We start from the raw sequence: 18050 nt of genomic DNA on the forward strand, positions 1-18050 counted from the left end.
AAATGAACACATGCTGTTACTTTAGTTTCTTCTGGATGTGAAATATCTACATTATTAGAATATAAACACAATTAATGGGATCCTAAATGTAAGGGGGAAATTATTACCATAAGGAGCATTAAAACCTTTTAATTAGGTACAAGATTTGGAAAAACACAACTTTTTAACACTAGAAATGCAATCAAAACCAATTAATCAAAACCAAAGACAAACAATGAATCTGAGAACATTTTCAAACTCTTTAAAGTCTCAGTTTTGTCTTCTTTAAGGAGTTGAACAAGGAGGCAGGCTGAACATTTACTGTAGATGTGACATAACTCTGTGTTCCTCGGCGTAGTTTGGAGATGAATTAGGTCAACAGGATGTGTTCATTCTCTCACCTGAGAGCTAAACATCTGCTGTAATATGAAAGGTGGTAAAACTAAAGTTCTACAGTGTTGTTATGTTAGTTGTTTCCACCAGATGTCACCAAAGTTTGGATGTTTTAAATCAGCGAACAGCAGGAAAATATTGACCAGACTCAGATTTATTTTGTTTCCTGCCTTTATAACAACATTAATGATTTTCTTTTTAATTATTAGTAACATAGAAGATAATGCAGTTGTTGTTTTATTAAAACAGGAATAAATAAGTTGAACTGTTTGGTATTTATTAGTTTGAAATGTCGTAAACTTTATAAACTTACCTTCAGTCATTTTAACTTTATTTTTAAAGTCCAAACAGTTCGACCCAGTTATTTTCCAAATCAGCGTTTGGTTGCTGGAGCTGGTAAAGATAGTTTTCAATATTTAATGATGTGTTTCAGCTGCTCAGGTTGGTAAAACTGTCAAAGAAAACAGAGTTAAAGAGTAAAATGAGCACATGCTGATACTTTAGTTTCTTCTGGATGTGAAATATCTACATTATTAGAATATAAACATAATTAATGGGATCCTAAATGTAAGGTGGAAATTATGACCATAAGGAGCATTAAAACATTTTAATTAGGTACAAGATTTGGAAAAACACAACTTTTTAACACTAGAAATGCAATCAAAACCAATTAATCAAAACCTTCACCAGCCCCAACAGCCCAACAAGTGGAGTCTCCCCCAGCCCCAGTGGGAAACCCCCAGACTTCGCCCCCCCGGACCCCACCCAGCCCCCAGCTCTGGACTCCTCACTTCTGGATTTCCCTGACAGGATGAAGAGCCTTCTCAATATTGGAATCCAATTGACTCCACGCCAAAATCCCATATTCTTCCCCCCTAACATCCCACCTCATCCAGCCCCTCCCATTCCACCACGTCCCTCACGTTGGAAACAACCCTCAAACAAAAGTCACCAAGCCCCCCCACCTCCTGTGAATCATCATATCTGTGAGTCTGACGGATATGTGCCGGGTCCAGGCTGTAATACTGATATCAAGAATGCTCTTCCCCAGATAAAGTCAGGGCCCTATGGAGTTCAGACAGCCTTTTCAATCCCTGTGATGACAGGAAACAGAAAAGTGGTCAAACTGGTGAGAAATAAAAAAGGTTCAGTTAAATCTACCAATCTATTGAATATAGTGTGTCAACCCCGAAACACACCAGTATCACCTGTTGTCTCCACGAGATTAGCCCTACTCAATATCAGATCACTAGCCAACAAATCCCTCTTAGTAAATGACATGATCATGACCTATAATCTAGACTTTTTATTTCTTAGTGAAACATGGCTGACTGAATGTAGCTGTGATACCATTCTCAATGAGGCCGCACCAACAAATTTCAGTTTTATCAATAAGTGTGGAAGTGGTAAGAAGGGCGGGGGAGTTGCCGCCATTTTTAAATCAGTCTTTCAGTGCAAAGAAATTTTACTTGGTGATTTTAGCTCATTTGAATATCTCTGTTTTTTAGTAAAGGGAGATCCAAAAGTAATCTTCCTAATCATTTATAGACCACCGAGATACCCAGGAACTTTCTTTGATGAGTTTGCTGAACTGCTGTCAGTTATCTGCACTGACTATAACTTTTTTTATCATAACTGGGGATTTTAACATTCACATGGACAATAACATGGACACTAATGCCAAAGAACTCTACTCTCTACTTGACACTTTTGGCCTCCTTCAACATGTGAATGGACCCACACATACTCGAGGCCACACACTGGATCTGGTTATCTGTAAAGGTGTTGACATTTCTTCTGTTGATATCAAGGACTTGGCGCTCTCTGATCATTTCTGTGTGTTCTCTGACTTACAGTTAACTCCAAACATTCAGTTAACCCGTGTGTCTGTTAGAAAAAGGTACATAAATGAGAATACCAGTGCTAAGTTTATGGAAGTTATAGCTATGTCATCAACTGCGAGTGCAGAGACAGTTGATGAACTCTTAGATTACTTTAACTTGAAAATCTCAAATGTCATGGATACTGTTGCACCTGTTAAAAATAAGATGATCTTGAGCAGAAAGCGAACACCATGGAGGAACACTATTATGGTAAAGGCCTTGAAAACAGAATGCAGGAAAGCAGAGCGTAAATGGAGAAAAACTAAACTTCAAATTCACCATGACCTCTACAAACAAAGTCTTTGTAATTTTAACCACGGGTTACTCCGCGCTAGACAGCAACACTTATCTGAAATGATTAATAAGATCATCAACAACACTCGTGCTCTGTTTGCTATGGTTAATAAGCTGACAACCCCCCCAAAAATGATAGTTTCAGAACTCTGTTCCACAGAGGAATGCAATGAATTTGTTTCTTTTTTCAATGAAAACATCAAATCTATAAGGCTAAATATCAACATAATAAAATGACGCAATCCTTAAAACCACCTAGGAATCAATCAACTATGATGTCAGAATTCAATACAGTTGACCAAAAAAACCATAGAAGAAACAGTCCAGCATCTTAAACCATCGACATCCTGTCTTCGACATCTACTCTTTTGAACGCATATTGTTCTGAGAAGCAAAACGCTTTGTTTTTTAAACCCCAGCCAACTAGCCGGACTACCTTCATCAACACCAAAACGAGGCTGGAACTCTGCTCACAGGACGCAGCAGGGGGTAAGAAGATGTTCAGAAATGATGCTGCTGATATGGGATGTTACACAGCTTCATGTCAGAAGAGGCGAACTGTCCCTTTAATCATCTGATATTTGAAAATTAAATATTTTTCACAAGAACAACTTTAGTTATTCAATTCATTTTCATCTTTATTGCAATGCCCAGCACAACAGGGATGAAAACACTCATCCAAACATTCGTCATTCTTATTCCACATGAACCAAACATACTGACATTAAATATAAATTTAGAGTTTCTGTTCAAACTCCAGAAGATATTAAAAATATTTACAGTTCTTAAAGTGTCTGTGGCACACGAGGCAGGAGCTCAGAGTTGAGCAGAGATCAGAGTCCACATTAAGGGCCACCTTAGTCCACCTCCTCAATAGTCGGCCCCTGGCTGTCGGCCCTCGCCTGCTCTCTGCACCCAGCGGGCATCCCTCCCTGGGGCATCCCTCCCTGGGGCATCCCTCCCTGGGGCATCCCTCCCTGGGGCATCCCTCCCTGGTACAGCTTGCTGATGACGGGCTGGCACACCTTCTCCAGCTCTTTCTGCTTGTCTTGGTACTCGTCTTTCTCAGCCAGCTGGTTGTTCTCCAGCCAGGCGATGGTCTCCTCACACTTCTCGGCCACCTTCTTCTTGTCCTCCTCGCTGATTTTGCCCTTCAAGCTCTCGTCCTGCACGGTGCTCTTCACGCTGAAGGCGAAGGACTCCAGGGAGTTCCTGGCGGCCATTTTGTCCCTCTGCAGGTCGTCCTCGGCTTTGTATTTGTCAGCGTCCTGCACCATCCTCTCGATCTCCTCTTTGCTCAGTCGGCCCTTATCGTTGGTGATGGTGATCTTGTTCTCTTTGCCGGTGCTTTTGTCCACCGCCGACACGTTCAAGATCCCGTTGGCGTCGATGTCGAAGGTGACCTCGATCTGCGGGACCCCCCTGGGAGCGGGTGGGAGTCCCGTCAGCTCAAACTTGCCCAGCAGGTTGTTGTCCTTGGTCATGGCCCTCTCCCCTTCGTAGACCTGGATCAGGACCCCGGGCTGGTTGTCAGAGTAGGTGCTGAACACCTGGGTTTGTTTGGTGGGGATGGTGGTGTTGCGTTTGATCAGGGACGTCATCACCCCTCCGGCCGTCTCGATACCCAGGGACAGAGGCGCCACGTCCAGCAGCAGCAGGTCCTGAACGTTGCCCGAGGTGTCGCCCGAGAGGATGGCGGCCTGGACGGCGGCGCCGTAGGCCACCGCCTCGTCCGGGTTGATGCTCTTGTTCAGGTCCCGGCCGTTGAAGAAGTCCTGCAGGAGTTTCTGGATTTTGGGGATTCTGGTGGAGCCTCCCACCAGGACCACGTCGTGGATCTGGCCCTTGTCCATTCTGGCGTCCCTCAGGGCTTTCTCCACCGGCTCCAAGGTTCCCCTGAACAGGTCGGAGCACAGCTCCTCAAAGCGAGCCCTGGTGATGGAGGTGTAGAAGTCGATGCCCTCAAACAGAGAGTCGATCTCGATGCTGGCCTGGGAGCTGGAGGACAGGGTCCTCTTGGCCCTCTCACAGGCTGTGCGCAGCCTCCTGAGGGCTCTCTTGTTCTGGCTGATGTCCTTCTTGTGCTTCCTCTTGAACTCCTCCACAAAGTGGTCGACCATGCGGTTGTCAAAGTCCTCTCCGCCCAGGTGAGTGTCTCCGGCCGTGGCCTTCACCTCAAAGATGCCGTCTTCGATGGTCAGGACGGACACGTCGAAGGTGCCCCCGCCCAGGTCAAAGATCAGGATGTTCCGTTCCCCGGACTTGCCTTTGTCCAGACCGTACGCGATGGCGGCCGCCGTCGGCTCGTTGATGATCCTCAGGACGTTGAGTCCCGCGATGACGCCCGCGTCTTTGGTGGCCTGTCGCTGGGAGTCGTTGAAGTACGCCGGGACCGTGATGACGGCGTTGGACACTTTTTGGCCCAGGTAGGCCTCGGCGATCTCCTTCATCTTCACCAGGACCATGGAGGAAACCTCCTCGGGGTAGAAGGCTTTGTCCTCCCCTTTGTACTCTACTTGTATTTTGGGCCTCCCTCCCTCTGAAACCACCTTGAAGGGCCAGTGCTTCATGTCCGCCTGCACCACCGGATCGTCACACTTTCTCCCGATCAGTCTCTTGGCATCAAACACAGTGTTGCTGGGGTTCATGGCCACCTGGTTCTTGGCTGCGTCCCCGATCAGCCTCTCGGTGTCGGTGAAGGCCACATAGCTGGGGGTGGTCCTGTTGCCCTGGTCGTTGGCGATGATCTCTACTTTTCCGTGCTGGAAAACCCCCACACAGGAGTAGGTGGTGCCCAGGTCGATGCCGATCGCTACGCCTTTGGCTGCAGACATCTTGGCTGTGTTGGCTTTGTGTCCTAAAGGTGCAGAGACACAAATGAGCAGGAGCGTGAGAAAAGTAAGTGAACATCTGCAGCAGCTGTTGGAGCTTCAGCTGTTTTCTATCAAAAGAAACTGAGTCCCAGCATCAGAGGACTGAGGTCATACAGAGTGAATGCATCACTAAGTCTTTTTACTTCAAATCACATGAATTAAATATATCAACACAGAACAAAAACAAAACCATTTAACTGTTAAATCTTCAACAAGACACAATTATTTAGATTAGAGATACTCATTGCGCGGCTCCTCAAGCTTTAATTGGTGGTTCGCACTCGCATAGTAGCTTATAACAATCTGGTAAAAATAACAATATTTTTTTTCAAATAACATACAGAGAATACTGCACAGTATTAAGTATTTTTATTAATTATTAATTAAGGCTTAATGGTGTTTCCTAAAGAGGGAACTGTTAAACCTGGCAACGCAGCCCGCTTAAACCACCTCAGACTTGACCACAGAGCAGCTAGCTCCTTTAGCGCGAGATGCAGGCACAATGGATCGGTTTTTAATTATAAAAGGGCAAAAATCAGCACAAAAACCATGCTCATCTTGAATGTCTCACTATGATTACAACAACAAACTACAAATACAACATGAAGAAAGTCGAGCACATGCACGCCAGCTTCCACTCATCCCAGTATTAAGGTAAATGTGGTCTGAATTGAAAATGTATTGGCTGTGTTGTTTCTTTTTTTGTGGGATGTTTTATATGTAGAAATGCATATTTGCAAAAGGGGACTTTAGTATGTTGTGGTAAAAGTGGCTCTTCCCTTGATTTTGCTGCCAATGTGGCTCTGGTGAAATAAATTAGTGAGTATCACTGGTTTAGATATACACAATAAGCTTCTGTTCACTTTAATGTTACAGAACCGCAAAATTAGTCAGAAAAGCAGGTTACTGACAGATTTGAACAGTTCTGTGATAAGTCAGAGCTTCTTGTATTCTTACTGTACAAAACAAGTATGATTATACAAACATTTTATTTTTAAATAAAATAACTAAGTAGTCATAAATTATTTATTTTGGAGTTAACAAACAGAAAAATATACATAAGTAGACCTTTAAAATAGGGAAAACTTTAGATGAGCACTTACTCTGGCTGGAAGTTAAAAATGAAGATGGATTTGAATTAAAATCAGTTCCTCTCCGCGGCGCAGCTCGTCTTCAGCTCCGGTCTTCTGTGTCTCTTCTCGGATCTCTTCTTGTCTGAACTGCCGGTGTTCACCTCCAGCACCGTTTTTATTCTTCTTCGCTCCCTTCTCGTTGTTTCTCGAGCTTTCCGTTGACTCTCTTGTCCAATCACAGCTCGGCGCGGCGCTCTGCATCATGACGTCATCTGCGAGAAGTTTCTCCTGCCTTCTCGTCGCTCAGAGAAATCGTTAGAAGTGTTAAACAGAAAAATATTGTTTTAGATCATTTAAGATTCATCCTCTAAATACAGTAAGAGTGACAGCGAATATGGACAGACTGATGTTGAAAAGCTCCGTGAAAAATTCAAGTAAATCAGGAAACAAATCTACTTTTAAACCAACCGTTGATTGAAAACTTCTTAATATTCCTTTAAAATCTAAAATCTGTTATTGGATAACAAGATTTCATCAATGCCGAACATTTTAGAAGACATTAGAGATTATTATGAATTACCGGGTTCTTTTCACAACTCTGTAAAAATAACCAGGAGACCAGAAAATGCTTTAAAACGGTCATTTTTTAAATGGAGTCTTGGTGCACAGTCTCTATGTTTGGAGAAAGAGACATTTAATCAACATTTACATATAAAATTGGATATTTTTATTTGAAAGTGAGGTCAGTGTGTTGATATTTACGACAAGTGCTTAAAAATTCAAAATAATTCACAAAACATAAGCCTTTTAGACTTTTTCTTCCATCAGAGTATACTCTTTAATAGTTACTGTGTGTTTATTTGTGTATTTTTATTTATGGTTTGGCCTCATGCAGGTGCCATATCTTTGTGTTGATGATCAGCTCAAATAATTGGATTTTCATAGCACCAATTCCCAACAAAAGACATCTCAAAGCACTTTAATTAAAGAACCCAGTTATTTTCCAAATCAGCGTTTGGTTGCTGGAGCTGGTAAAGATAGTTTTCAATATTTAATGAAGTGTTTCAGCTGCTCAGGTTGGTAAAACTGTCAAAGAAAACAGAGTTAAATACTAAAATGAACACCTGCTGTTACTTTAGTTTCTTCTGGATGTGAAATATCTACATTATTAGAATATAAACACAATTAATGGGATCCTAAATGTAAGGGGGAAATTATTACCATAAGGAGCATTAAAACCTTTTAATTAGGTACAAAATTTGGAAAAACACAACTTTTTAACACTAGAAATGCAATCAAAACCAATTAATCAAAACCAAAGACAAACAATGAATCTGAGAACATTTTCAAACTCTTTAAAGTCTCAGTTTTGTCTTCTTTAAGGAGTTGAACAAGGAGGCAGGCTGAACATTTACTGTAGATGTGACATAACTCTGTGTTCCTCGGCGTAGTTTGGAGATGAATTAGGTCAACAGGATGTGTTCATTCTCTCACCTGAGAGCTAAACATCTGCTGTAATATGAAAGGTGGTAAAACTAAAGTTCTACAGTGTTGTTATGTTAGTTGTTTCCACCAGATGTCACCAAAGTTTGGATGTTTTAAATCAGCGAACAGCAGGAAAATATTGACCAGACTCAGATTTATTTTGTTTCCTGCCTTTATAACAACATTAATGATTTTCTTTTTAATTATTAGTAACATAGAAGATAATGCAGTTGTTGTTTTATTAAAACAGGGATAAATAAGTTGAACTGTTTGGTATTTATTAGTTGGGAATGTCGTAAACTTTATAAACTTACCTTCAGTCATTTTAACTTTATTTTTAAAGTCCAAACAGTTCGACCCAGTTATTTTCCAAATCAGCGTTTGGTTGCTGGAGCTGGTAAAGATAGTTTTCAATATTTAATGATGTGTTTCAGCTGCTCAGGTTGGTAAAACTGTCAGAAAACAGAGTTAAAGAGTAAAATGAACACATGCTGATACTTTAGTTTCTTCTGGATGTGAAATATCTACATTATTAGAATATAAACATAATTAATGGGATCCTAAATGTAAGGTAGAAATTACTACCATAAGGAATACTAAAACATTTTAATTAGGTACAAGATTTGGAAAAACACAACTTTTTAACACTAGAAATGCAATCAAAACCAATTAATCAAAACCTTCACCAGCCCCAACAGCCCAACAGGCGGAGTCTCCCCCAGCCCCAGTGGGAAACCCCCAGCCTTCGCCCCCCCGGACCCCACCCAGCCCCCAGCTCTGGACTCCTCACTTCTGGATTTCCCTGACAGGATGAAGAGCCTTCTCAATATTGGAATACAATTGACTCCACGCCAAAATCCCATATTCTTCCCCCCTAACATCCCACCTCATCCAGCCCCTCCCATTCCACCACGTCCATCACGTTGGAAACAACCCTCAAACCAAAGTCACCAAGCCCCCCCACCTCCTGTGAGTCATCATATCTGTGAGTCTGACTGATATGTGCCGGGTCCAGGCTGTAATACTGATATCAAGAATGCTCTTCCCCAGATAAAGTCAGGGCCCTATGGAGTTCAGACAGCCTTTTCAATCCCTGTGATGGCAGGTAACAGAAAAGTGGTCAAACTGGTGGGAAATAAAACAGGTTCAGTTAAATCTACCAATCTATTGAATATAGTGTGTCAACCCCGAAACACACCAGTATCACCTGTTGTCTCCACGAGATTAGCCCTACTCAATATCAGATCACTAGCCAACAAATCCCTCTTAGTAAGTGACATGATCATGACCTATAATCTAGACTTTTTATTTCTTAGTGAAACATGGCTGACTGAATGTAGCTGTGATACCATTCTCAATGAGGCCGCACCAACAAATTTCAGTTTTATCAATAAGTGTGGAAGTGGTAAGAAGGGCGGGGGAGTTGCCGCCATTTTTAAATCAGTCTTTCAGTGCAAAGAAATTTTACTTGGTGATTTTAGCTCTTTTGAATATCTCTGTTTTTTAGTAAAGGGGGATCCAAAAGTTATCTTCCTAATCATTTATAGACCACCAAGATACCCAGGAACTTTCTTTGATGAGTTTGCTGAACTGCTGTCAGTTATCTGCACTGACTATAACTTTTTTATCATAACTGGGGATTTTAACATTCACATGGACAATAACATGGACACTAATGCCAAAGAACTCTGCTCTCTACTTGACACTTTTGGCCTCCTTCAACATGTGAACGGACCCACACATACTCGAGGCCACACACTGGATCTGGTTATCTCTAAAGGTGTTGACATTTCTTCTGTTGATATCAAGGACTTGGCGCTCTCTGATCATTTCTGTGTGTTCTCTGACTTACAGTTAACTCCAAACATTCAGTTAACCCGTGTGTCTGTTAGAAAAAGGTACATAAATGAGAATACCAGTGCTAAGTTTATGGAAGTTATAGCTATGTCATCAACTGCGAGTGCAGAGACAGTTGATGAACTCTTAGATAACTTTAACTTGAAAATCTCAAATGTCATGGATACTGTTGCACCTGTTAAAAATAAGATGATCTTGAGCAGAAAGCGAACACCATGGAGGAACACTATGACGGTAAAGGCCTTGAAAACAGAATGCAGGAAAGCAGATGAATGGCGAAAAACTAAACTTCAAATTCACCATGACCTCTACAAACAAAGTCTTTGTAATTTTAATCACGGGTTACTCCGGGCCAGACAGCAACACTTATCTGAAATGATTAATAAGAACATCAACAACACTCGTGCTCTGTTTGCTATGGTTAATAAGCTGACAACCCCCCCAAAACAGATAGTTTCAGAACTCTGTTCCACAGAGAAATGCAATGAATTTGTTTGTTATACTGCTGAACAGGTTGGAAACCTGGGCAGGACTCAGCGGGACAGTCCTAGAATGGTTCAGGTCCTACTTGGAGGAGCGGAGTTATTTTGTGACTATTGAAAGTAAACAATCTGATCGAGTGGCTATGACATGTGGAGTTCCTCAGGGGTCAGTTCTTGGACCCCTTATGTTCACCCTATACATGCTGCCTCTGGGTCAAATTCTGAAGAACTCTAAAGTCAACTACCACAGCTATGCAGATGACACACAGATATATCTGGCACTGTCTCCAGATGACTGCAGTCCTATAGAGTCATTGTGCGACTCCTTAGAGCAAGTCAAAAAGTGGATGAACCAAAATTTCCTTCAGTTAAATCAAGAAAAAACTGAGGTCATTGTGTTTGGCAACAAAGAGAAGAGGTTTGCTGTCAGTAAACATCTTGAGTCACTGTCTCTAGAAACTAAAGACCAAGTCCGGAACCTCGGCGTGCTGATAGACTCACACCTGACCTTCAACAATCATATCAAATCAGTCACCAAATCAGCCTTTTATCAACTTAAGAACATATCCAGAATTAAGGGTTTCATGTCCCAAACAGATCGGGAGAAGCTAATTCATGCTACATGCTAATGCTAACGGTCTTCTGACTGGACTCCCCCAAAAGAGTCTCAAACAGCTGCAGCCCGAGTTTTAACCAGAACAAAGAGATCACATCACATCACCCCAGTTCTCAGGTCTTTACATCGGCTCCCGGTCAGATACAGAATAGATTTTAAAGTTCTGCTACTCGTCTACAAATCACAGAATGGTTTAGGTCCAGAACACATGAATGACATGCTGGCAGAGTATAAACCCAGCAGAGCTCTGAGATCTGCTGACTCAGGTCAGATAGTGGAGCCCAGAGTTCAAACTGGACCCGGTGAAGCAGCTTTTAGCTGTTATGCTGCACACAACTGGAACAAACTACCAGCAGAACTGAAATCAGCCTCAACTGGAAGCACTTTTAAATCCAGGTTAAAAGCATTTCTCTTTCCGTCTGCTTATGGTTGAGTTTATATTTTTCTTTTCCCTTCTTCTTTGATTGCTTTTAACTGTGTTTTAATTTTTAAATTCTCTTTAAATTGCTTGTTTTTATGCTGCTTTATGCTGTTCTTTTAAATGCCTTGTCTTTATGTAAAGCACATTGAGTTGCCTGAGGTATGAGATGCGCTATATAAATAAAGATGCCTTGCCTTGCCTATCTTTTTAGCCCAGATTTGACCCTGAAAGACCGTAGCTGCTTCAATTCATCCACAATTCTAACAGACATGGCACAAATCTGCATTTCTTTGGATCACCCATGTAATTTTAACCAGGGGTTACTCCGGGCAAGACAGCAACACTTATCTGAAATGATTAATAAGAACATCAACAACACTCGTGCTCTTTTTGCTATGGTTAATAAGCTGACAACCCCCCCAAAACAGATAGTTTCAGAACTCTGTTCCACAGAAAAATGTAATGAATTTGTTTGTTTTTTCAATGAAAAAAAATTAAATCCATAAGGCTAAATATCAACATAAATCAGCAAAATAATAAGATGACGCAATCCTTAAAACCACCGAGGAATCAATTAACTATGATGTCAGAATTCAATACAGTTGACCAAAAAAACATAGAAGAAACAGTCTATATAAATAAAGATGCCTTGCCTTGCCTATCTTTTTTGCTCAGATTTGACCCTGAAAGACCGTAGCTGCTTCAACTCATCCACAATTCTAACAGACATGGCACAAATCTGCATTTCTTTGGATCACCCATGTAAGACATAGCTCATAAACTTTGGGCTGTACATACCCAGATTACATGTGTCTGTTGGAAATAAGACGTCTGCTAAGAAGACGCTGGCGGCATTGCAGAAACAGGTTGATTGGAAACTAACCATTTAATCTTTTTTTTTAATAACAGATATTCACAGGAGCAGGTATTACTACAAAATTGGGAATTATTCAATTAAAAAGTACATTAAATCTGTTAAAACTGAGCTTGGTCTATAAGATGATTATCAAATCAAACATCAGAGCATGTGACAGAATGACATAAATACACTCTGTACACGTTTATCATTGAGGCATCGTTTACATCTGGAGGGAACTATTCTATGTTCTTTAAGTAAAGGACCCGGATACGCCCATCCCTGCCTTTGCACTACTTTTCATGCTCTAAAAGTCAATTCACAGGATAACATACTTTAAAGGAGGAGCTTTCACAACATGACACTTTAAATGACCAAAATGGTAAATAAAAGGGAAGAAGCTGTTCATGACTGGATATTCAGTGTGGACTCCATCCATGAGCCGAGTGTGGTTATCCCTCAGAGGACTGCAGAGCAGCTGGACCGGTTCACAGGGTCTCACTGCCAAGGATATTTCTGAAATGTGAAGCATCTGAAAGCCCGTGTTTCCTGATGAAACGTGTCATGCAGGCTGCTGAAGTAACACAGTTCAACTGCGACATCTAGTGGTGCTAACGCACACTGTGCTGCCCGTTTCGGTTTCGTCAACAAGGAGCAAGAAGGTGGAAATGCTGTGATTTCATCTCAGCTTATGGGGGGAAAGTGAAAGTTTGAATGTGATTAATCTGCCGACATGAATGATTTAAACCAGAGTTCAAACTAAAAATAGAAAAACACATTGAGATTTATTTACCAACTTTTTATAAGAAGGTCCAACAAAGACTGAACAGCAAGTGACCAAATTTCAGATATAAATATGAATAAAAAACTGCATCCGAACTCAGAAATATTCAGCTGTGGCTTCTTCAGCACAATTAAAATGTCCTTCTCCCTCCAAATGAGAACCGAAGCGGAACTGTTGCTTTTAAAGGGATAGTTCGCCTCTTTTGCCTGCTGATGCCTGCCGACAGCCGCGCCTGTTACGGTGTTTGCTGCTCGGTCTGCACAGCAGGCAGTGATACGAAGGGAGAGAAAATAGGGCCAAGCGATTGTGAGGTCTGACTTTTTCCTGTAGAACGATTTTGTGATGCAAATGTATTACTCTGTTGAACGCATATTGTTTTGAGAAGCAAAACGCTTTATTTTTTAAACCCCAGCCAACTAGCCGGACTACCTTCATCAACACCAAAACGAGGCTGGAACTCTGCTCACAGGACGCAGCAGGGGGTAAGAAGATGTTCAGAAATGATGTTGCTGATATCGGATGTCACACAGCTTCATGTCAAAAGAGACGAACTATCCCTTTAACTCATCTGATATTTGAAAATTAAATATTTTTCACAAGAACAACCTTAGTTATTTAATTCATTTTCATCTTTATTGCAATGCCCAGCACAACAGGGATGAAAACACTCATCCAAACATTCGTCATTCTTATTCCACATGAACCAAACATACAGACATTAAATATAAATTTATAGTTTCTGTTCAAACTCCAGAAGATATTAAAAATATTTACAGTTCTTAAAGTGTCTGTGGCACACGAGGCAGGAGCTCAGAGTTGAGCAGAGATCAGAGTCCACATTAAGGGCCACCTTAGTCCACCTCCTCAATAGTCGGCCCTTGGCTGTCAGCCCTCGCCTGCTCTCTGCACCCAGCGGGCATCCCTCCCTGGGGCATCCCTCCCTGGTACAGCTTGCTGATGACGGGCTGGCACACCTTCTCCAGCTCTTTCTGCTTGTCTTGGTACTCGTCTTTCTCAGCCAGCTGGTTGTTCTCCAGCCAGGCGATGGTCTCCTCACACTTCTCGGCCACCTTCTTCTTGTCCTCCTCGCTGATTTTGCCCTTCAAGCTCTCGTCTTGCACGGTGCTCTTCACGCTGAAGGCGAAGGACTCCAGGGAGTTCCTGGCGGCCATTTTGTCCCTCTGCAGGTCGTCCTCGGCTTTGTATTTGTCAGCGTCCTGCACCATCCTCTCGATCTCCTCTTTGCTCAGCCGGCCCTTATCGTTGGTGATGGTGATCTTGTTCTCTTTGCCGGTGCTTTTGTCCACTGCCGACACGTTCAAGATCCCGTTGGCGTCGATGTCGAAGGTGACCTCGATCTGCGGGACCCCCCTGGGAGCGGGTGGGAGTCCCGTCAGCTCGAACTTGCCCAGCAGGTTGTTGTCCTTGGTCATGGCCCTCTCCCCTTCGTAGACCTGGATCAGGACCCCGGGCTGGTTGTCAGAGTAGGTGCTGAACACCTGGGTTTGTTTGGTGGGGATGGTGGTGTTGCGTTTGATCAGGGACGTCATCACCCCTCCGGCCGTCTCGATACCCAGGGACAGAGGCGCCACGTCCAGCAGCAGCAGGTCCTGAACGTTGCCCGAGGTGTCGCCCGAGAGGATGGCGGCCTGGACGGCGGCGCCGTAGGCCACCGCCTCGTCCGGGTTGATGCTCTTGTTCAGCTCCCGGCCGTTGAAGAAGTCCTGCAGGAGTTTCTGGATTTTGGGGATTCTGGTGGAGCCTCCCACCAGGACCACGTCGTGGATCTGGCCCTTGTCCATTTTGGCGTCCCTCAGGGCTTTCTCCACCGGCTCCAAGGTTCCCCTGAACAGGTCGGAGCACAGCTCCTCAAAGCGAGCCCTGGTGATGGAGGTGTAGAAGTCGATGCCCTCAAACAGAGAGTCGATCTCGATGCTGGCCTGGGAGCTGGAGGACAGGGTCCTCTTGGCCCTCTCACAGGCTGTGCGCAGCCTCCTCAGGGCTCTCTTGTTCTGGCCGATGTCCTTCTTGTGCTTCCTCTTGAACTCCTCCACAAAGTGGTCGACCATGCGGTTGTCAAAGTCCTCTCCGCCCAGGTGAGTGTCTCCGGCCGTGGCCTTCACCTCAAAGATGCCGTCTTCGATGGTCAGGACGGACACGTCGAAGGTGCCCCCGCCCAGGTCAAAGATCAGGATGTTCCGTTCCCCGGACTTGCCTTTGTCCAGACCGTACGCGATGGCGGCCGCCGTCGGCTCGTTGATGATCCGCAGGACGTTGAGTCCCGCGATGACGCCCGCGTCTTTGGTGGCCTGTCGCTGGGAGTCGTTGAAGTACGCCGGGACCGTGATGATGGCGTTGGACACTTTTTGGCCCAGGTAGGCCTCGGCGATCTCCTTCATCTTCACCAGGACCATGGAGGAAACCTCCTCGGGGTAGAAGGCTTTGTCCTCCCCTTTGTACTCTACTTGTATTTTGGGCCTCCCTCCCTCTGAAACCACCTTGAAGGGCCAGTGCTTCATGTCCGCCTGCACCACCGGATCGTCACACTTTCTCCCGATCAGTCTCTTGGCATCAAACACGGTGTTGCTGGGGTTCATGGCCACCTGGTTCTTGGCTGCGTCCCCGATCAGCCTCTCGGTGTCGGTGAAGGCCACATAGCTGGGGGTGGTCCTGTTGCCCTGGTCGTTGGCGATGATCTCTACTTTTCCGTGCTGGAAAACCCCCACACAGGAGTAGGTGGTGCCCAGGTCGATGCCGATCGCTACGCCTTTAGCTGCAGACATCTTGGCTGTGTTGGCTTTGTGTCCTAAAGGTGCAGAGACACAAATGAGCAGGAGCGTGAGAAAAGTAAGTGAACATCTGCAGCAGCTGTTGGAGCTTCAGCTGTTTTCTATCAAAAGAAACTGAGTCCCAGCATCAGAGGACTGAGGTCATACAGAGTGAATGCATCACTAAGTCTTTTTACTTCAAATCACATGAATTAAATATATCAACAAAGAACAAAAACAAAACCATTTAACTGTTAAATCTTCAACAAGACACAATTATTTAGATTAGAGATACTCATTGCGCGGCTCCTCAAGCTTTAATTGGCGGCTCGCACTCGCATAGTAGCTTATAACAATCTGGTAAAAATAACAATATTTTTTTTCAAATAACATACAGAGAATACTGCACAGTATTAAGTATTTTTATTAATTATTAATTAAGGCTTAATGGTGTTTCCTAAAGAGGGAACTGTTAAACCTGGCAACGCAGCCCGCTTAAACCACCTCAGACTTGACCGCAGAGCACGCTAGCTCCTTTAGCCAGCGCGAGATGCAGGCACCATGGATCGGTTTTTAATTAAAAAAGGGCAAAAATCAGCACAAAAACCATGCTCATCCTGAATGTCTCACTATGATTACAACAACAAACTACAAATACAACATGAAGAAAGTCGAGCACATGCACGCCAGCTTCCACTCATCCCAGTATTAAGGTAAATGTGGTCTGAATTGAAAATGTATTGGCTGTGTTGTTTCTTTTTTTGTGGGATGTTTTATATGTAGAAATGCATATTTGCAAAAGGGGACTTTAGTATGTTGTGGTAAAAGTGGCTCTTCCCTTGATTTTGCTGCCAATGTGGCTCTGGTGAAATAAATTAGTGAGTATCACTGGTTTAGATATACACAATAAGCTTCTGTTCACTTTAATGTTACAGAACCGCAAAATTAGTCAGAAAAGCAGGTTACTGACAGATTTGAACAGTTCTGTGATAAGTCAGAGCTTCTTGTATTCTTACTGTACAAAACAAGTATGATTATACAAACATTTTATTTTTAAATAAAATAACTAAGTAGTCATAAATTATTTATTTTGGAGTTAACAAACAGAAAAATATACATAAGTAGACCTTTAAAATAGGGAAAACTTTAGATGAGCACTTACTCTGGCTGGAAGTTAAAAATGAAGATGGATTTGAATTAAAATCAGTTCCTCTCCGCGGCGCAGCTCGTCTGCAGCTCGTCTTCAGCTCCGGTCTTCTGTGTCTCTTCTCGGATCTCTTCTTGTCTGAACTGCCGGTGTTCACCTCCAGTACCGTTTTTATTCTTCTTCGCTCCCTTCTCGTTGTTTCTCGAGCTTTCCGTTGACTCTCTTGTCCAATCACAGCTCGGCGCGGCGCTCTGCGTCATGACGTCATCTGCGAGAAGTTTCTCCTGCCTTCTCGTCGCTCAGAGAAATCGTTGTGTGTTAAAGTGTTAAACAGAAAAATATTGTTATAGATCATTTAAGATTCATCCTCTAAATACAGTAAGAGTGACAGTGAATATGGACAGACTGATGTTGAAAAGCTCCGTGAAAAATTCAAGTAAATCAGGAAACAAATCTACTTTAAAACCAAACGTTAATTGAAAACTTCTTAATATTTCTTTAAAATCTAAAATCTGTTATTGGATAACAAGATTTAATCCATGCCGAACATTTTAGAAGACATTAGAGATTATTATGAATTAGCGGGTTCTTTTCACAACTCTGTAAAATAACCAGGAGACCAGAAAATGCTTTAAAACGGTCATTTTTTTAAATGGAGTCTTGGTGCACAGTGTCTATGTTTGGAGAAAGAGACATTTAATCAACATTTACATATAAAATTGGATATTTTTATTTGAAAGTGAGGTCAGTGTGTTGATATTTACGACAAGTGCTTAAAAATTCAAAATAATTCACAAAACATAAGCCTTTTAGACTTTTTCTTCCATCAGAGTATACTCTTTAATAGTTTATTTGTGTATTTTTATTTATGGCCTCGTGCAGGTGCCATATCTTTGTGTTGATGATCAGCTCAAATAATTTCATTTTCATAGCACCAATTCCCAACAAAAGACATCTCAAAGCACTTTAATTAAACTTGTTTAATTTATTTTTAAAGTCCAAACAGTTCGACCCAGTTATTTTCCAAATCAGCGTTTGGTTGCTGGAGCTGGTAAAGATAGTTTTCAATATTTAATGAAGTGTTTCAGCTGCTCAGGTTGGTAAAACTGTCAAAGAAAACAGAGTTAAATAGTAAAATG

The 18050-nt window shown here is 42.7% G+C and overlaps 2 protein-coding genes across 2 annotated transcripts; both read right to left on the reverse strand.

Annotated features, from left to right (window-relative positions):
* Positions 1 to 3173: 3173 nt before the first annotated feature.
* Positions 3174 to 5400, reverse strand: LOC142371045 (heat shock 70 kDa protein 1-like). Its single transcript, XM_075453638.1, has one exon. It carries the CDS (start codon positions 5381 to 5383, stop codon positions 3407 to 3409), a length of 1977 nt encoding a protein of 658 aa, XP_075309753.1. The 5' UTR covers positions 5384 to 5400; the 3' UTR covers positions 3174 to 3406.
* An 8323-nt stretch (positions 5401 to 13723) lies between these two features.
* On the reverse strand, positions 13724 to 16991 carry LOC142371050 (heat shock 70 kDa protein 1). Its single transcript, XM_075453643.1, has 2 exons — positions 16927 to 16991; positions 13724 to 15802 (listed from the first exon to the last, which is right to left on the reverse strand). Exon 2 carries the CDS (start codon positions 15777 to 15779, stop codon positions 13848 to 13850), a length of 1932 nt encoding a protein of 643 aa, XP_075309758.1. The 5' UTR covers positions 15780 to 15802; positions 16927 to 16991; the 3' UTR covers positions 13724 to 13847.
* Between the last annotated feature and the right edge of the window lie 1059 nt (positions 16992 to 18050).

Source organism: Odontesthes bonariensis, chromosome 21 (assembly GCF_027942865.1).
Source record: "Odontesthes bonariensis isolate fOdoBon6 chromosome 21, fOdoBon6.hap1, whole genome shotgun sequence".
NCBI classification, from domain to species: Eukaryota; Metazoa; Chordata; class Actinopteri; order Atheriniformes; family Atherinopsidae; genus Odontesthes; species Odontesthes bonariensis.